The 21605-nt window shown below is 39.1% G+C and overlaps 1 protein-coding gene across 1 annotated transcript in view; it reads left to right on the forward strand.

The window, feature by feature from the left end:
• The window catches only part of NALCN (sodium leak channel, non-selective), a 251122-nt gene that overhangs the window by 133069 nt on the left and 96448 nt on the right, over positions 1-21605 (forward strand). Inside the window, exons 14-16 of the mRNA XM_074859339.1 lie at positions 3333-3524; positions 12439-12576; positions 17314-17388. Coding sequence (XP_074715440.1) covers positions 3333-3524; positions 12439-12576; positions 17314-17388 — 405 coding nt within the window. The remainder of the gene's footprint in view (positions 1-3332; positions 3525-12438; positions 12577-17313; positions 17389-21605) is intronic.

A 21605-nucleotide genomic window follows, 5' to 3' on the forward strand; every position in this document is an offset into this window, starting at 1 on the left:
ATTTTCAAATCAACCAAGGTCAAAAAGTCTTCTTCACATGGATACGTCGTGACGTTAGGCAGATTTCCAGGCCTTTAGGTATTAATGATGACAGATTAAATATGTTCCTTGTCAGCCGACAAAACAGATTACTGAAAACAGAAGTGTTATTTGACACATTCCAGGATAGCAAGCAGAAATATCATTTGGCTTATCTAGTCTTCCTTAGCATATATTTCAGTCTGCGTTATTCATTGGTCTTTATCATTACCAACACATCATTCAGTCTTCACCATGTTGGCTACTGTCCATGCTCCCACCTATTTTTCTTGCATTTGCTGTACATTCATGCAAAAGTTTCCAAAGCCCTCTGTGAAAGAATACAGCAGAGCACCATTCTATGGCTATAATCTATAGCACAAAAAAAACAGTGGAGAAATGACAGAATTTGCATATTATTACAGAGATCTGTAATGGACCAGCAAAAAAGGGAGAGATTTAAACTGAATTTGACCTATACTGGACTGAAGAGATGGTATTGTATTTGTGCTTGAGGAAAGTATTGCTGACTCATTTTCTGAATAAATATCATCCTTTTTAGGAGATGTAGCCATTCTTTGTAACAAAACTCTTTAGCTCCTCTTTAGTATTTTTCTTTTTTATTTGGTTTTTAACATATTTTTATATTTAATCCAAATAGCGCACCTTCTACAGCTCTTAAATTTAATACAATTTGCAATCCAATTACACAGAATGCATAAATGTTCATTAGAGTGTACTTTTGGTAGATTCAATTTGTCACCTAATGAAAATAAATGAAAAAAACAAACGGTATCAATAAGATTAGTGTGTTGCTTAAAGGTCAGTTAAAGTTCCCCAAAGGAAGGGGGAAGAAAGTAAGGCATATAATACAGTTTGTCTAAAATACAACTCAGAATACTGACTAGCATGAAATCTTCAGCCCACTGGGGTCAGTGTTGAAACTAGTTTCAACACTAGTATTGATGGGAACAGATCTAACATTACACTGTGAGTAGATCTTGTAAGTAAGAAAGCATCATGTTCATAGTACCTGGAAATCTCTCTCATCTCACTGTCTGTCACTGCCTTGGTAACCAGTTTCATGTACTTAGATTATATGTAATGTGATCATGGTACCAATGTGAAAGAAAGGGCTTTATCTCACCTTGTTCGAATGTGAAAGTTAAGCTGTCTAGTGTAACCTCTGTATCTAGGACCCTTTTTAACTACTGAAGACAGTGAAGGCTTGTCCCATCTCACACAAGGGATCTGGTATGTTTGGAATAAGTTGCTGTCTTGAGTTGACTTTCTCTCTCTCTCCTCTTTGGCAGTAAAGCCTAGATGACTAGCATATTCTGCATACCTGGCAGATAAGTAGGGAGATGAGTTTCATGCAGAATGCAAAGGTGTACATTATTGGCAAGCTACAAGATACAGTGAAATCTTTCTGTGAACAACTTCTGTCAAACTTATTTTCTCTCCAAAAGCAGCACAGTAGTTGTATTCAACTCGTAAATAAGGTCAACCTATAATTGCACTGTAATTCCTACCTTTCAGTTTTGATATGATTCTGGTGGAAATATAGGCAATACCTTGGGCTAGAGAGTCTTTTTCTTTGTAAGAACTGCAGAATCTCATTTGCCCCATATGCTGCTGCCTGTTGTCTCCAGCAAATACTGTTGCTGCCACTGCCTCTTGTTGATACTGATGTTCATGTCACTGTGCCACCATCACTGGCAGAAATAGGAGAATCAGAGCTGCCAGCAGGTTTTCCAAGTGTCCTGGTTTAACCAGGATAGGGTTAAGTTTCCCCAGCAGTGGGGGGGGAGCTCTAGCCGGGTTATTCAGATACCATGCGGACATCACATTTCCTGGCGCAGGAGCGCGGTGCACGCGTGGTTTTGTACATCTGCTCCTCTCACTGCTGTATTTGGTAGCTATTTTGCTCTGTTCATTGCTATCACTATTACTGTTATTGTTGTTGTTTGTTGTGTTGCTATTGCATTGTTGTATTAAACCTTTCCTTATTTCAGTCTTGGGGCTTTGTATTTCACTCCCTTTGTGGGGGAGGGGCAGCGGCCGCGTGGTCTCAGACCCCGGCAGGGGCTAAACCACCACACCAAGGTAGACTGAGCAGTGGATGGGGTAGGAGTTCCACACATGATCACAGTTCTGCTGCCACTAATACTGAGAGGTATCAGATATGTCAGTGGTACACAATGCTGCTTCCTCTGATATTGAGAAATGCCACCCAAAATTTCCTTCGTTGTATATAGTATGAAATAGCAAAATATGTTTATTACCAAACTTGTTAGGTTATATGGTACACAATGCCAAGCAATTTTGCTTTGGGTCACGGAAATGGAATGGAAACTGAAATGGACCTGTGGAAGAAGAGCTGGCAGTTCTTTATGTGAATATTTAACCTGGTGTAACAAATAACATAGAATCATAGAAAAATCTGGATTGGAAGTGACCTTTCAAAGTCATCTAGCCTGCTGCTCAAAGCAGAGCTTGCTTCAAAAACTGTTCAGGACCCTGCCCATTTAGAATAAGTATGAATTTTTAACAGTGATGATAATCAAACTGGAGCAGTTTACCTAGCACTGAAGTAGATTCTCAGTTGCTAAATCTAGACTGATATATTTTGACCTCTGCCTGAAGCTGTTCTTACATTTGGTAACACACTATAAACCTTCATTGGTTTGTAATTTCACATTACATTCAGATTTACTATCTGTGGTGTGTTTTGCCTGTGTCTTTGTTCCCTTTGTTACCCCAAAACCAGCTTTACCCAGTTGCATTTCTGTGGTGACTCTTCATGATCAGTGAATTGATTATAGACTTGGGGTCCTTGAGTATCCTCCCATGCCTGTACTCCAAGATCTCTGCTATCATCCCATGCCTGTATGCCTCAATGCTGCATTTTATGAAGGTGTCATAGATAGCTCATTCTATGCAAGATTACAGCTTGTTATTACTGTATGTTAGAAAAGAGAGATATGTAACAATAAGCGTTACACCACACAGTCGTAAAAAGCTAAGCAAAAGACAAAATAGGTTAACATTACCTGGTCATTGGGTGACTGCTGTTGCTAGCTAAAACAAATCTCCAGGCAGGCCAAGATAAGTACAGAGAAGACCTGACAGGTTCCAAGGCTTGTATACTTAACCTAACACACAACTTGTGGTCTGTTACAAGTGATAGCAACCTGATATTTACAGGACTTACAAGTCCCTTTTTGGTCTTGAAGTCTCTGATCCTGTGAAAAGTTGTTGATTAATGTGATAATCAAATAATTAATATAGTTGTATTTTCTCTTTCTTTGCAGGTTCTTAGAGTAGTTCGGCTTATAAAGATTTCTCCTGCCCTGGAGGATTTTGTGTATAAGATATTTGGACCAGGAAAAAAACTTGGGAGTTTGGTGGTATTTACTGCCAGCCTTTTAATTGTAATGTCTGCAATCAGTTTACAGATGTTTTGCTTTGTGGAAGAACTGGATAGATTTACAACCTTTCCCCGGGCAAGTATAAAAAACATCGATTGCTCGTTGCTTATTATTATTTTCTTGGCATTGATAAGATATTTTCTTACCATTGGTGGTGGACTTGGCAGTGTTAGGTTAACAGTTGGACACGATGATCTTAAAGGTCTTTTCCAGCCTAAATGATTCTATGATTCTATTGTATTTGTTATTATATTAGCTGTCTTTCTTTCCTTCTGAGAATGAGGGAGCAGTTTATCTCCATATGTGTAGATAAAAGAATCATATTTTCTGGGTGTAACAATCTTCTTGTAGTTCTTCAGTAGTGAAGTTTGTTTTTCTTTGGGTTAGGTATTCTATTTCTGCTGTTGAGGGAATGTATAGAAATCTACGTATGCACCCTGATGATGACACAGCAAAGCATGTGGCTTAACGGTACTCTAGCATGTTACAGAAAGAGGATTTATGTGCACAATTGTGAATATTAGCCACAAAATTTATATAAAACATATCTACACATGATCTATATATTATGAAGGTGGTTGTTCTTGGTTCATACAGGAATGCTTGTTTTACACAACGTTGTTAAACCTGTCTGCATTGACAAAATAACTGTTTGCCTTTTGGGTATAAATAATGGATATTTATGGGCATTGCATTAATTCAGAACAGAACATTGAAAATCAGTGGAAATTGGAGCTAATGTATTTATTGAAGCACACTGTTCTGAATGAAAGTACTGCCATTTCTTTAATAATGGATTAGACTGAGTGTACATGGATTGGTTCCAGTGACGATTTATTTGTTTCTGTCATTCCAGCTTGGTTATCCAATGTATCTATTTTAGTGAAAGTGCATTGGTTGGAACAATTAAATAACAATGAATAAGGCATCCTCAAGGGTCAGGCATTTAGCAAACAAAATGGCTAGGCAACAATTCCTAATTATCAACCTGGACTGGATGTATGGGAAGCCAGCCATCAAATGTAAGACAAAAAATACCTACCCACAGGGAATAATGTAACACCATGCTTTCTGTTTTGGAAAATGTGCTTAGAAGAGCAGCCAGTAGGATCTGTCTTTACCAGCACTGTTGGGCTCCAGGCCTTGGGAACAAAAATCCAGGTCGATGCAAACATAGACCCACTGTCAGTGAAGGCAGAGTTGGTATGTGAACTATTACAGGAACTTGACCCCCTACAAATGGATGGGCCCTGCCATTATCCACCTGAGGGTGTTAAGAGAGCTGCCTGACATCATTGCAAGGCCGCTCTCCATAATCTTTGAGAAGTCGTGGAGATCGGGGGACGTCCCAAAAGACTGAAAGAAGGCTAATGTCACCCTCATCTACAAGAAGGGTTTAAAGGAGGATCCAGGATATTACAGGCTCATCAGTCATACTTCAATCCCTGAGAAAGTTATGGAGTGAATCCTTCTGGGGGCTATCACAAGTCAAATGAAGCACATGATTGGGAAAAGCCAGCACGGATTCACCAAGGGAAAATCGTGCTTGACAAACCTGATTGCCTTCTGTGACAAAGTGACCTGCTTGGTTGTGGTGGGGCAGGCAGTCGACATTGTCTACCTGGATTTCTCCAAGGCTTTCAATACAGTTTCCTATAGCCTCGTCCTAGAGAAAGTGATGCATTATGGTCTAGACCAGTGGTGTGTGTGGTGGGTGGGGAACTGACTGACAGGCCGCACCCAGAGGGTGGTAGGAAATAGCTCTTTTTTCAAACTGCCAACCCATCACAAGTGGGGTCCCCAATGCTGTTTAATATCTTCATAAGCAATCTGGATGATGGGATCAGGTCTACCCTGATGACGTTTGATCGTTTGATAACGATACCAAACTGAGTGGGGAAGTGGACACTTCACAAGAGAGAGCCACCCTGCAGGATGACCTGGATAGGCTGGAAGAGTGAGCTAACAGGAACCTTATGAAGTTCAACAAGGACAAGTGTAAGGTCTTGCACCTGGGAAAACATAATCCAGGAGTGCAGCACAGGCTGGGATCTACCTGGCTGGGGAGCAGCTCTGTGGAAAGGGACCTGGGGTCCTGGTGGACAAGCAGCTCAATATGAGCGAACAGTGTACTGCAGCAGCAAAGAAAGCCAACAGGATGCTGGGTTGCATCAACAAGGGCATCACCAACAGAGATAAAGAAATCATTATACCAATCTAGTCAGCGCTTGTCAGGCCACACCTGAAATACTGTGTTCAGTTTTGGTCCCCACTATACAAAAAAAGATGTGGACAGGCTGAAGAGGGTCCAGAGAAGGGCCACAAGGTGATCAAGGGACTGGGAAGCCTTCTATATGAGGAAAGGCTGAGAGAACTGGGTTCCTAAGGTAGACATTATCACTATGTTCCATTATTTTAAGGGTGGCTACAAAGAAGACGGAAACTCCCTTTTTACAAGGAGTCACATGGAAAAGACAGGGGTAATGGGTACAAGTTACTCCAGAGGAGTTTCTGACTGGACAAAAGAGGAAAATTTTTCACGGTGAGAACAATCAGCCACTGGAATAATCTCTCCAAAGAAGTGGTGGATTCCCCAGTGTTGGATACCTTGAGGATTCAGCTGGACAGGGTGCTGGGCCAGCTTGTCTAGACTGTGCTTTTGCCAGGAAAGGTTGGACCAGGTGATCCCTGAGGTCCCTTCCAACCTGGTATTCTACAATTCTGTGATCATTAAGAATTCAGTATAATTCATTTTTTAAATGGTGAAGAAAGCAAAAAAACCCCAAACCAAACCACCTTAAGCTTTTCTAATGAGTCAGACGTCTGGCTCTAAATTGGGTGATATTACCACCATATTGTATGCCCATCTCCCATGTATAACTTCTGAAAAAAAACTTATGACAGCAAGTTTGAAATCACCATGAAATTGAGCTTTAGAATTATATTTATTATTTATGCAAAATAACAATGAAAGTCCTGAAAGAATTATTGTAGTATAATTAAAATAAGAGAGATTCACAACCACCTGCACATTTTAACTAGATAAATTGATACAAGTATCTCAGAAAAAACCATTTGTAGTAAAAAATTGCCAAGATATATCAAGATGTTAGTAAAGTTTTAAATTATTTTGAGCATTTCAATCTGAGGCTATTTAAGCTTCAATAAGAGCTTCTATCATACTGAATTTTAACAGATATACGTATATACTAAATGCATGTTCGAAGAGTGAGAAAATATTTTCTCCAGCAAATTACACAGTTTTTTACAAACAAAAAATATCCAAACTTGTTTTCTATTTTCTGATTTGAGTTTTGGAAAATCAGAAGACCTGTTACCAATAATAAAGGAGTGAACTGAAATGTTTTTAATACTTTTTATATGATAGCCAGAAGCAAGGGTCTCTCCTTATATTTTAGTTAGTGTTTATTTGTATACATATTCACCTTGTTATGAATGTTTCAGAAGTATCATTTACAGTATGTGATTTCTTTTTGCAGGTTGTAGTGAAACATCTCTTAATAAGTTAATAGGGTCAGTGAAAATTTTGTACTCAAAAATTGTGATTGATGGTGTAAGTGATGGTGTCCCTCCAAAGGAGTGTGTCTTCCTAGCAAAAGCTCTGGGATTCCCACTCATGCTGTCTGCTTTGAATAAAGACCACTGAATCAGTTTACAGTAAGACAGTTATATGTGATTTTGGGTTTGCCTGGAATGTATTACTTTCAAAACGTGACTGAAGACATGCTTGGATTACTGCATGATGTAGGAGATGATGTGAGGTCTGCAATAGCAGAATTCACTAAGATAAATTTTTAGGAGCTTACCCCGCAAAAAGAGCAAACTTAAAATGGCCAGGAGTGTTGCCTGGGCTTTTTCAGTTACAAATACAGAGAGGACAAGCACACTAACAAACATGGTGACACTAGAGGCTAAATTTTGAGTTCGTACATTAAAGTGCTTCCTACACTGAAACAGACAAAGCCTAAAATAATTTTGAAACTGTAAGTGCTTTATAAGAAGGCACAGTATGGGTTTTGGAACAAGTAGACCTCCTCCTTTCGCTAATGCCTCTAAATTGCATGTTTTCACATGGTTTCCTGACAACAGTCAATAGGCACCAGCTCAGTGTTGCCATGGCTACAAATTTCACCCTTCTTTTGGCCATTGCAACTTCCCAAATGCACTGGTTTTCTCTCTAATACTAAGTATAAAAATATAGAACTTTGCTATACTGTTTTTAACTGATCCGCCATCTCATTTTGCATGTGTTCTTGGGCTGTGCATATTGAGCCATGAGAAGGTTGGGGAGCAGATGGACCCCCTGAAGAAGGAATGGGAGGGGGTGGTCTGTTCAAAGGCATCGGTATAAAATGACTGCTAAGAAATTTTAAAATTCACCGTATGGAGAACAAAACGTGTTGTTAGTGTCTCTGACTTCCATGCTCTGGTTTCCCTTGGGGTTTGGGGCCATGTGCTGACTACTCAGTGGCCATGTGCTGACTGCTCAGTGTCTCAAGTTACAAAGTTGGAGATGCTGCTCTTCTTTTAAATGGGTCAACACAAGATGAAAGCCAGGCTCAACTGATCTCAGCAGCAAAAAATCCCCCAGTCTTCAGCAAAACCAGGACTTCACTCCTAGCCTTGAGCTTGGAGAGAGCTCAAGTTATGAAATGTTAGTTCAACCTAAGCATCATCCATTAAAAAAGTTGAACGTTGCAGTCTAAATTCTCTGATGCAGTTACAATCTCAGTGCCACTGCCACATTTTTGTAGGACAGCTACTCTTCTCTCAGGGTGTTATTGAGCACTCTTGACTATATTAGGAGAAAAAGGTAAGTTTACACAGGTAGAATAGATTGCAAGCATTTCACAGCACTGGTCTAAATCCTGTTAGCTTAGTTTGCAGAAGTAATCTTACTGATTGTAGGACTGCTTCCATGAATAAGGCCATTGGGATTTGGCCCATAATATGTTATGGACAAGCAGCAGTTACAAGTCAAGTACATTATAACTGTAAATAGTAATTTGTGGGCACCACCCCTGTAATAGTTGGACAGGATATCAGAACCGGCACTTCGGCTCATATATTCCACCGAACCTTTGCCAATCTTCCACTATGAATAAAAAGATAGTTTGACTTCCATCATCAAAACATCTAATTAAGTAATAGGGCATAAACACTCAAAGAAATTGACAGTCTTTTCTATAACATGAATTAATTCAGAAAACCACCATTTGCATAAATCTCTAAGTCTCATCTTCACAGATGTTGATTCTGTCAGCTAGTTGCATTTCAAATTAATTTTAAAATAAACAGTGGAAAGTATACCTTTCAGCTAAAAATAACTTGCTCCAAAGGAGACTGCTGGATGCGAAGCACATACTCATTTTGCAGTGTTATTTTCTTAAAACTAATGTTTTGTCATATACTGGACTTTAATGTTATAATAAAATCTAAATTATAGTGAAAGGCCATTTTTTATAGCTACATGCTTGACGGACGACTGTTTTAAACAGAAGATTAGAATTTTATCATGTTAAAAGAATGTCTTTTCCAAATTAATCTAGTGATTGTATTAATGAGGGTTCCACAACATAGTATTGTAGGTATCTTTATACCTTGAATAATTAATGAAAATATATATTTTTAAAAAGCAATAAACTATGGTAATTTAGTCTAATTCGGAAGAAAGGATACCGCACTGGTTCAATTATCCAGTCCCTAAGGTATTTTTAAAGCCAGTAGTGGGGTGTATTCATGTAGTGCCTACGTTGTATTTCAGCAAGGAGTGTCACACCAGTCAGGTATGACCACCACTGGCTCCAGAGATGCTCTGAGCTCAGGGAAACAGCAGCTGCCTGATATAGCTTCACCTCCCCCTGACAAAGGGAAGCTGAGAATCGGTGTTGAGCACTGATGGGGCGTTGTCTTCACCCTCAAGCACCACTGGCAGCTATAAAGGAGGCTGAATTTCCTGCGTGTTCCATGCATGCTCCTCTGGCTACAGAAGGCCCCTCCTAGCTAAAGATCCCACATGTTTCCTTCTCTGCATATTTTGCATGGGGAGGTATTTTGCAGAGCTAGATAACGCTTGTTCGGGTTGGGTTGTTTTGCAGGGCCCTCATCATGATTTTTTGTGAGGAAAGGAATTGCTAAGACTTTGTAATTTTGCTCAGTGCAAGGAGTCTGCGTGTATGACGGGGGACACTAATTCAAAGGGAGGATCTGGCTGCAGGTTGGCAGCATGCTAGTTAAGGCCAACGTTAGTGACAGGAACTTAAAATAGAGGGCACTGTGCAAATTCTAGCCCTAGTATTTGGGCTCTTGTAACACATAGCAAAGATTTTAGCTGACATAAAGAAATTACAGAAAAGTAGTTCCAAGCAGTTTTCTCTGCTGCTTTTAGTTTATGCTACCCTTTGTTCTCTGTGGGATCTGTGTTCAAAGGAAAGGTTGAGACATTACATTTGGTCAAAATGTTGCTGATGTAAAAATTAAAGTCTTAAGTTTAACTTCATCTTCCAGTGTGTGCGATTGCTAACTAGGATGCCTTGATCTGTTCCACGTACACCTTAACCTCACTTCTTGTGAGTGATTTGGACCTGTAGGCTTAATCATCTCTGTCATTTACTTGTGAAAAGCAACTGTAAAAATAGTTCTTGAACTCCTTGGTCTTAGCCTAACAGTGTGTTTATGCTCCTTTCTGCTTCAGAGTGCCACAGAACATAGCAGCAGTAAGAAACTGACCTGGTTTCTGGTGTGGGGTTTTTTGTAAGTGTAAGTGGGCAAATTTTTTACAAAGCCCTTAGCAGCTAAATGTTTGGGGCCTGCCTAACAAAGTAAAAATGCACTGTTCTTCCTCTGAACATGATCTAGATGCAACATGATCCAATTTTTGTACTTTAAAATATGTACTAGTTGTAATGGACAGAGGAGAAGAAGCTTTAGTCCTAGGATCCTTATCAATGGTCTGTGAAAGAGGGTCAGACACTGAGCTGAAGCACTGGCCTCCTGATACTGCTTAGTTGTTAACCTCCTTCCTGCTTCCAGTGAACACTCTCTGAGACAATCCCTAGGCATGAGCAGGGGACTCCAAAAATGTAGTGCCTTTTATGCAGTGCCTTGCATAACAAGATGGAGCAGATCAGATTGTTCCTGCCTTACCCAGCCCTCCTACACCACCCCAGCAAGCTTTGCACTTTCAGGCCCTCCTTTTAGATTTTAAGCATATAATATACACCCCTGATTTCATAATACAGAAACAACATGTGGCAAACTATGCCACATCCTTCTTATTATTTCAGATAGTTGGAACCAGCTCCTTATCACCAAATATTGATGATATCACATAGGGCCACATAGGGACATCACATAGGGCCAGGAGGAGATGCAGGACCAGATGCTGTATGCATGCACATGAATAATCTGCTCTAGAGTAAAACAGCCTACCTGCAGCGTAGAAATCACAGCCTGGAGTGGACTCCCTTAAGAGTGTGGGTGTAACCTTCAGGGTCCTGTTTGCATTGGGAGAAACTGCTTAGAGAAGACATTGTTCTGTTTGAAAAACTCTGCAAATTTGATAAAGAGCCCAAGCAAAGTACTTATCTGTAGTTAGTAATATAAACTTTGAAGTCTCCCCCCCAGTTAGTTTTGCTAGAAGCTTTAAAAAATAATTAGAACACATTTTATGGATTATCAAGCACTTAAGTTTATACATCTACATGTTTTCAGCTTTTCCAGCATGCATTTGGGTTTAGGGTAAATTGATGTGAAGGGCTCTCCAGGTCCTGTTTTCTCATGGGTGTGACAAGATGAGTTCTGTTCTCTTTGTGCCAAGTGCATTATTGTGTCAATCTGCTGTTGCTGGGGGTGTCAAGCACACTGAGCATAAACTTAATATATCTTTATTACTGTGTCAACATTTTGAATTCGAGTAATCCTATTATCTGGAAGCTACATTGTTAATATCTTCAGTTTCTAACACTTTTTTGTTACATATTAAAAGTCAGTAAGATATCAGCTTTCGTCTTTGCTGTCTGGGCAGTACTTCTGATGTCAGGCAAAGGCAAAAGAAACTTGTGCAAAGGTTTGGCCTCACTGAGAGATTTAAGACTATCAAGATCCATGCTTCAATACCATAGGCAGACTTCTGTGGCTGAGGCAGAGCACAGTCCTCAGTGTCTGTGTATGATGTACGTGTCATGCTCACACATTGTTTATGTTGAATTAGATTCTGGACTGTGCTGTAGGCTCAAGTTGGGGTTTCGAAGGTGTAAGACATCTTGGTTCTAGGCTTATCTGGATTAATCCCCATCACCAAAGACAGTTGGTTGAAACATTTCCATTATTCCCTCTGTTTTTGACATGTACCCCTGGTATGAAGGGGTTTGAAAATGTTACAGGAACAATTCCACAAGCAATGCTATTTACAAAATGTATAAGGGGAAGAATCTGGCTGACTGAAATGGAGTGGAAGTACTAGGACCTTGTGTTGTATTAGTTAGTCACATCTATGGGGTGCCTAGAATGCTTCTGCTATTAAGAGAACATAAATATATGGTCACAATTATAACACTTTATCATAGGCATATTTCTAGAGAGGTAACACAGAAGAATAAGCATAAACAAAAAATCACAATACAGTATAACATTTAAAACAATGTTCTGTGATGATCGGGATATTTCTTCTATTTTGTCAGTCCTGGAGGAAACCAAAAAGCTCTTCATATGGGCCAATGAAGCTAGGACTCTGTTTACAAATTGCAGATTAGAGTTCAGTCAAAGGTTAAGCTAGCTGTTTCTCCTCTAGCTCTAGAACACCATTTCATCTGACTTTAAAAACTGAAATATGTTTGTTTATTAAGATTTAAAAAACAAACCAAAACAGGTGTTCTGCTCTGTTAAATCAACTTGAGGAATGTGTCAATAAAACCATATTAATATAATTTGTGAATTGTTAATATGTTTGTAATTCTTTTTCTTGCAGGCGTTCATGTCAATGTTTCAGATTCTCACACAGGAAGGATGGGTGGATGTCATGGATCAGACACTGAATGCTGTAGGACATATGTGGGCACCAGTAGTTGCTATTTATTTTATACTATATCATCTTTTTGCTACTCTGGTAAGTCTTTGCTTGCCAATGTGCTGTGCTTTTCTTTATTTTGAATTATTTTCATAGCTCTTGTATTACTTATTTCTCTCAGCTAGTTAAAACTAATTGTGATGCTTATTTGCAGCATAGAGGGCTGTAGGATTAGTTCTTTGATGTGGTAGAATTTACCCTTCAGCCATGTGGCATAAGGTTGTGGTGGCCTTTGTTCTGGTGTGAGGTGTTGTTCTTCATAAGATCCAAGTCAAACTGCTAGACTGACAATATAATTGTTAACTGTCTCGTACCTTCACAGTTCTAATGACTGCAGAGTTAAGCAAGTGCTTTTATTTGTCATGTAGAAATGGTGTCCTCAGCTTCCATTGCATTCTCTTTGCAGCAGTATTTAAAGTGAGAAGTGTAAAGCCTCAGGATATAAACTCTTAACTAGAAATCACTACTTTCCTGTTGCCTGATGCAAAATCAATGCATGGAAAATATATGATATGGTATATCAAGCAATAAAAGGATGAGAACTAATACAGCAGTTCCTCCATGTGTATGGAAATTGGGATTATATCTAAAAAAACATTTTGTCTGTATGCATTTCAAATGGGATGATTTAATTTTTTTATAGAGAAAATGGTAAGTAAAACAGCTTTTTGGATATCCTGTACCACTAAGGGCTTACTACTGTATTTTGAATACCAACACAGAGAAAATACCACAATCAGGGGAATGACCATTTTACACATCCTTAATTTACTCCTACTTTTGCTCATTTTGTAGTCTATGTTCACTGCAGTTTCTGATGCATTTATTCTTGTTTTCACTTTCTTCATACCATTTTCTTTCTTTTCTCAGTTGTCTACTTATATAAGGTACTAACTGTATTTGTACAATCTCCATCAGCTTCCATCTACTTTTACTTTACATTATGTCCTGTGTCACTTCTAAAGAATGAATAATCCAACTGTAATTGTGGATGCAACAGGTTCCTTCATATGGATTGAAATCTTGACCACTTCATAAATGGCAGTAAAGTGCATTTGATGCTCTTAGATCTGCTTAACCAAAATAAAATATAAGCCAAACAAATGTATGTTTCAGCAGATATATAAAATGTGTAATTTGCTCTCAAGGGTCAGAGGAGTCCTTGGGGTCTGGAAAAGCAACTTTTCATGATGAAGTGATTTTTTAAAACTCCTTGGGAAGTGAGGATAGAAAGCAAAAGGGTAGTGAGTTTTGGTCATGGATCTGAAAGTAGTTGCTGGTTAGAGTCTTATTGATGGTTTTCTGATTCTTTAACAAGAACGTTGTCTGAACTGGAATCCATTTTTATCTCTTAGATGAGCATTAAGTCCATAAAGTAGAATCATAGAATACCAGGTTGGAAGGGACCTCAAGGATCATCTGGTCCAAGCTTTCTTTTGTGCCTCTTGTGTACAAAACTCAAGGCCAATGAGCAGCTGCATCTGGCTCAAACAGTACTGTTAAACTTCAGTACCAAGACCTATGTGAGTTTTACGTTTCACCCATGATTTTTTTTCTCCCTTGAAGATGCTGCTGTACTTTGTCTTTGCTGAGGTGCACACTTCATTGTAACCTGCATCATAGCATCTGATGACATTCATAGACCCTTTTGCCCCAGCAGCATTGAGGAGATGTGTGTTTTCTATCTCTGGTATATATTTGTTATTAACAGTCCAGTGCATGTCAGCATTATTGTTCAAAGAATGTTTGTGCTTCAAGCCCTCTGGTACAAGTTCTGTTGACAGCATTGAAATCAAACTTTCTGCCCTTCCCCAGCAAGTCTTCAAGCTTCCTAAGGCCTGTCTTGGGAGGTGATCAGCTCTCAGACAAAAGACCATACACATGTGTGTGTGCCAGTGTCCTGAGGCTCAAATGTTCTTTGTCCTGAGGAAAGGTCATGAAATGTCTTTTGCTAGTGAAGCCAGGGCCTTCGTTTAGGTTGGCTGTGAGATGGCAAAGACTTTTATTGTTACCTGCATACGATATATTCAGGTTGGACTTTGAGGCTTGTGAATCTTCCTGCACCCCTCTGCATGGCAGCCTGATGTTCGGGTTTCTTTCTTCTCCCATCTTAAAGAGAGGTCAAAAGCAAACTAGTTTGATGCTTTCTTTCCTGCCTGCCCTGGTTTGTGTACCATGTTCTGTGCTTTTGACACCTTCCTGTGCAGCTTGTATTAATACTTTGATTTGAATTCTACTTGGAAGTAAATTAGTGTCAGGTGGCCTGTGTGCTGAAAAGTTACCTTAATTGAGAAGTAACTCAACTGTAATAGCAATTCTAGTATTCTGCTTTATGTTTCATGTTTTGAGTCATCTGGGACTTCTCCATTTGTTTACTCAAAACACTTATTTTGCTAGGAGCAAAGTCACTTTTCAGTACACCATCCTCAGTCCTTTTATGGGAAATTTACGTTTAAGTACACGGTCCTTGCTTGCTTCATAAGTGTATACATTTCTTCTAGTTCACCTAAATAAATTTCACATGGATGAAGAAACTCTTCTAAGAACTTTGCAGAATTACCTGGTCTTATGAAGAGGTTAGTTTCAGTTCTAAGTTCTTTCTCAGACCCTGAAGAGAAAAGCTATGTAGGACAAAATTGTCTAGAGGGAAAAGGAGCTTAAAGAAAGAAAGTAACGTGGAACTGGTAAAGGAGCATGAAAATAGTTGGGCTGCTACTAACGCCAAAAAGAAGAATTCTAAGAATAAACAGCCGTGAGTGAATAACAAGAGTGAAGTCAAATGAAAAAATTACTTTCACCAGCCAGAAGAGGGGGGGAGGATTAGAATTGAGGTGATAATTGCAGGCATTTGGCAAAGCAGACTGTAGAGCCTTGGAAAGAAATGAATAGGTTTCACATTAGAAGGCAAAGAAAAGTTGAAGCTCAAGAAACAAAACCTCTTTTGGAAGTGAGGACTGTTATTACTTGAGATGGCAGCAGAGGAAGTTAAACAAATAACAAGTTTGCATTTAACTTTTGCGGTACATCGTCTTTGGTTCTTGTTGAAAAAAAGTGAAAAGGGAGTTCATGAAAGTCTTGATGCCTTGATACATATCTGTGCATTGAAGCAGCAAGACTGTAAGGGGTGATATATTTAATGAGTACTATACTTCTTTTTAGAGTGGAACTGTATTTCCTTAACTAGTATGCTCTAAGCTGCAGATAATGGAGTATCACAGACTGTATAAAGTATCTGAAGAAGAAAAACACCATACTGTAAAATCCTGACAAAATGATAGCAAAACTGTTCATCAACAGTTACGGATCAAAATAGTTTGTGCCAGGGATTATGTATTTTATCAGAATTCTGTCTTGTTTTGCCATTCTGAGGTCCATCTTAACTTCCGATGTTTGTAGTAGTTGGAGCATTGAAAACTGTATGATGTACTGTTTGAGTATGTGGCATATATAATATGTCTTTTCGAACAGCTGCAGGAAATTCTACATATTGCTAAAGCCGGTGTCCTATTAAAAGAACATTTATTTTTCTGAACACTGACATTTTGTAAATTTATGGGTGGGAGTCCTTCCTGTGTCTTCTGTACCTTTAGAGTTCATGAAGGGAAAGGAAATACTGCTCTGCAACAAATCCAAACACCCAGCTCAGATAGAGTTTGAGTTTCAAATTCTTTGTCTGGTGTACTAAGCTACTTGAATTTCATCTTCCATATAGGTAGGAAATAATCTTCCAGTGTGATTGAATGACAGATAAACTTACACTTCATTCACAACAGTGGTGGATGGATATGTCTGCTCTGGTTGTCACTCAGTGGTCCAAGACCACAAAAATATTTTAGGCCTGTAACTGTTTTCAGAGAGCTTAGATTCCTTCTGATATCTCTAGAAAATAAGTACGTGCCTGTTGGAGCTCAGTATGTTTGAGGATATTTGCCTTGAACCTCAGAGACTAAAACCTTGGCAGCTGCTGACAGCTCTAAAGCTATGTATATACAAATTGACTGCCTTAAAATGTAAGTTGTCTGAGAATATATGCTGAATGTACATCCTTGCTCTCCTAGTTCCATATCATTCTCAGCTATATCAGTCACATTTTCAGCCTCTTTGGCCTCTGGTCAGTATCTCTACACAAGGAAAATACGATAATCTGATATACACTTTTTTCCCCTGGGATTCTTGCTCCTAGAGGCATATCTATACAATATTTAATGTATAGTAAATGAAAGTGCATGAGTTTCCTATACTTTTGCTTTTGATGCATGCAAATAATGAGGCAGCTTACTCTTCTTTCAAAGTGGAGTTAGCTACGTTGCACAGAGGCACTCTGAGCATTAAGCAAGTCCATAAAGTAAATTATTGTTAGATGGCCTCTGTGCTAAAAATTCACACCTTAATTGAAAAGCACCTTAGCTTTACGAGCTATTTTAGGATTCTGCTTTGTGTTTCTTTTTTTTTAATTATTTCTGATTAATTTAGTTTTCTTTTCATGTGAAATACATTTTAACGATTATGTTGTTAAACATACATAATGCGTTGATCATAAAGCGTAGAATTCAAAATCTTTAAATTCATATAATAATTGTATGATAGGCTAAAAAACAATTTACTACTTGCAAAATGTCTGGCAGACATATAGTAGCAGGTGATTTTAGTTAAACAGCTGTCAAAGGCAAGACTCCCATTTACATCAGTAGGGACCTCATTTTTCCATGTCATTTCATACTACTTCTTAAGAAAAATGAGACAAGCTTTAACAAATAGTTTGCAATTGTTTTGTAGATTCTACTCAGCTTGTTTGTTGCTGTTATTCTGGACAACTTGGAACTTGATGAAGATCTGAAGAAACTTAAACAAGTAAGAACATGTTTTTATTGTGCTTGGAAGTAGTTTCAATAAAGCGTTACTTTACTGGTGGTTTTATGGTAAAAAACCAGAAACATCTTCACCAAAATGAACAAAATAGTAGATGCTGAAGAGAATAGCAGTATTTTGTTAGATAGTTGACCATCACACCATGTGAGGTAGAAATAAAGAGATTGTGAAAGAGATTTAGAAATTGGTTTAAATATTCAATGAAAGTCAATTTAGATAGTTATGTAATTAAAATAATTTTAAAATCACATCTAGGCCATCTTTTTGTTTATAATCTAGTGAAAGATATCCCTGCCCATGGCAGGGGCTTTGGACTAGGTGATCTTTAAAGTACCCTTCGTACCCAAACCTACCCAAACCATTCTGTATGATACTTTATGAGCACACCATAGCACCACTGCAGGTGAAAGTGCTGGCAAGGGTCCATAGACAGGAATGGTAGAGGGAACTAGGTTGTTAGGTGAGTGCTAAAGACACTTGGCAAAGTTAACTTGATTGATTGATTCTCCAGATTTGGGGACCAATATTACCAAGAAGCCATTCTCTCATGCTTGAAAACTCACATGACAGTCACATAAAACAAATGTAACTAGAAAGTTCATGTTGGCCATTTTGACCTTGTGCACAAACCACCAAAGAGGAAGGTATCTGTAGCTTTTACATAAATATATAGTTGTGCTTTAATCTGCACAAAGTGGAACAAAATCATCCACATTTGCTTATTTCATGCACAAAATAGCAAATTGAGAGCTTAATATGTGGGAACCTCTTCTGTAATATTTGGGTTATAGACTTCTTTCACCCATCATTTGCTGGTTTTGTTAATCTTTCAGGTGTATCAGCAATTGTAGAATTATGTTCTTTCAATTCTTGAAAAATAATCACCCAGTTTAGTTACTTTACATTGAACTGTTACATTGAAACTAACATGCCAAATAACTGATATTATCCTGATAGGCATGTCACGTCCCGCTCAGACGGGGGGGACAAGTGACTCAGATTCGCAAATCCCCAATGGAGCGGACAACAAGTCTCCAAGTCTAAACATTTATTAACTACCCACAATGTACTAATTGAACACACGATAGTTGGCTAAGTATATAGCAAGTTGTGGCAAGCAATATAATATGCCTTGCATTGCTTAATAGGAAAGGGAAAAGAGGGAGATAGAGGGAATGGGGAAACACAGATCACCGGTCTGGGTTTCTGCGCTGATCCCGCCGCCGAGGGTTCCGGGAGGCACAGGAGACATCCGTCTTTTTCGCTGGCATCCATCTTCTTCGCTTCACTGCACTCTCTCTCCTCGGGGCGCGCCACCCCCCCCCCCTTTCTTGATTTATACCCACTTTCCTTGGGTCCATCCCCTAGGTCGACCCACATACCTACGTATCCCATGTACGGGGAGGGGTGAGGTGTTTCATGGGATGATGTAATTAGCATGATCATGTTAGCCCTCGTTAGCATATTGAGGGGTGTTAACTTTAATATGCATTTTGTGGATAATGAAGCAAACGTCATTCACCGGACAGATGGCCCTTGAAGTTTTGGCCAGGTGCACCAGAGCAGAGCTGTCCTGTCTTCACAGGGCTCCCTCCTCCAGTCCCATCTTGTGTTATTCTGGCAGCCTTATCAGCTTCGACCTCCACAGAATGCACCCTGTGACTCATAGTTTTGTCTTGCGAGTGTTTGAGGCATTTCTTCGATCAGCCTCAACTTTTGCTTTCTCAGGCTGTTTTTCTTAGTTTCTCACAGGCCTGGTTTCTCGTCTCTCACAAGGCATTATCCTGATTATCCTGATAGGAATCCAGTCTCCATAACAGCAGTAGAGCACACTCAAGTAAAAGACATAAATAGAATTTTTACAAAAGTCCCTCAACTTCATAGCTTTGAGACTGGCAGCAGCATAGCTATATGAGTGTGGTGGTGGACGAGAGTAAAACCACTGCCTAAGTCACCAGACCTTCTAGCTACTGTGCAGTGTGGCACCATGGTGACACTCATAGTCTGTTTTCATGACCCAAGTGGGTATTTAACCAGAGGACAGCACTTTGCCGTAGGACATGCCAGTTTGGTTGACTGGCATTAATGGTATATGCATTATACACCATTATGACATGTAAAGATGTCCAAGGTGGCTGACACTGGTTCACTTGTGTTTATGCTTTTGAAATGTTGCTTTAAACAGTAGCCTCTCTTCAAAGACTGTTACTTGGTACTATTGAATGTATTCCCTTCTGGTATTTTATCCAAACAAATTAATGTTATAGGAAGTGTTGCATGTTTTAAAAATGCCTAAGGTGAAAGGAGGTAAGACGTCGGTTCTTGGAGCTGAATCATACAGAATTACTGGAATGATTGGACAACTGTCTAGGACAGAAAAGGTTGCCTGTGAGGTAAATGTGATGGTATCACAGGCTCAGTGCTGATAGGGACTGTGTGCTATTATACTGAAATACTGGTTGTCTTATCTCAGAAGATGAAGCAGAAAATGTTTTTAATTCAATGTACCCCTGTACCCGGCACTGGTTGAGGCTGCACCTCGATGACTGTGTTGAGTTTTGGGCCCCTCACTACAAAAAGGACATTGAATTACTCGAACGTGTCCAAAGGACAACAAAGCTGGTGAAGGGTCTGGAGCAAAGGTCTTATGAGGAACAGCTGAGGGAACTGGGGTGGTTTAGTCTGGAGAAGAGGAGGCTGAAGGGAGAACTCATCGCCTTCTACAACTACCTGAAAGGAGGTTGCAGAGAGCTGGGGATGAGTCTCTTTAACCAAGTAATAAGTGATAGGACAAGAGGGAATGGCCTCAAGTTGCGCCAGGGAAAGTTTAGACTAGATATTAGGAAGCATTTCTTTACAGAACGGGTTGTTAGGTGTTGGAATGGGCTGCCCAGGGAGGTGGTGGAGTCCCCATCCCTGGAGGTGTTTAAGAGTAGGGTCGACATAGCGCTGAGGGATATGGTGTAGCTGGGAACTGTCAGTGTTAGTTTAATGGTTGGACTAGATGATCTTCAAGGTCTTTTCCAACGTTGATGATTCTGTGATTCCCAAAAGTATTTCCATCCTCATGTTTGCATTATTTTCCTGCCTTTAATGGCTGTAAAGCTTGAGGCCCAGGGCATTTTCAGATGATGAAATATTAAATGCTTTTCAAGGAAGGAAGAAGAATATATTTAGGCCAGAAATTACACCTAGCTAATAATCCCTTTTGGGATGTGTCCTTCATAATTAGGACTTAATTCCTTTTCTTGAACTTGATAAGAAAAATATTACTTATCTTTCAGATTATTGGGAAAGGACTAATTAGGTAATATTTTCAATGTACTCTAAAATGTAAAATTTTATGTAAACACTTGGTATTCATGTTGGTTCAGTAAATGTGTTTGAATAAATCAAAGCAAAAATACATTAAATTACTAGGAGATTATAAGAAAGATTGTAAAATAATGTATTTAAAAGCTAGTAAACTTTTAGAATTAAATTTGCCAGTGTAAATTAAGTTAAGGATATACATCATGATTCAGTTTTTAATTACATCATCACATAATACTCTTTCCAAAAGTCTGGCCTCATTTAATGCAGTAAGTAGATAGAGCTCACTTTAATAAGCCAGTAGTCGATATTTTTTTCTCTTTATTGTAGTGTGATCCCTGTGCATTATTTATTACACAGTATTCAAGCTTGGCTACAGAGACAAAACTATTAATCTTTTCCTGACTTTTTTATGGTAGCCCTTATAAGTGTCTACAACAAACATAAAACTTGTAAAATGTTAATTTAAGTGATTTACTTAGCACCACGGTCACACATAGGAATAGAATCTGGCTTAAAAACAGAATCATTCTTACAGCTCCATTTGTTCACAGTACGTCTCCCATGTTCTGCCATTTCTCTCATCCTGTTGGCTATGTCTGCCGTATTATCTCAAGTCAAATGAAAAGGGGTTGTACTATAGCTCATAGACACCATCCATCTGTGCAATAAACTTGATCCTCTGCAGCAATCTGGACTGACCCTAACACGCTAGTTAACCTCCAGGTAGGAGGTTGATGCTGCTTATCTTCCCGTGAGGCCCCTTTCTGTCATGTTCGGTGCATCAGTCATGTGGATGATATTGATCTTAGGCACAAGAAATCTATCGGCTACAATCTTAACTTCCTTCCCTTTTATTCCTGTCTTCTGTGTCCTCTCCATAAACT

The sequence above is a fragment of the Strix uralensis genome, chromosome 2, assembly GCF_047716275.1.
Source record: "Strix uralensis isolate ZFMK-TIS-50842 chromosome 2, bStrUra1, whole genome shotgun sequence".
Taxonomy (NCBI): Eukaryota; Metazoa; Chordata; class Aves; order Strigiformes; family Strigidae; genus Strix; species Strix uralensis.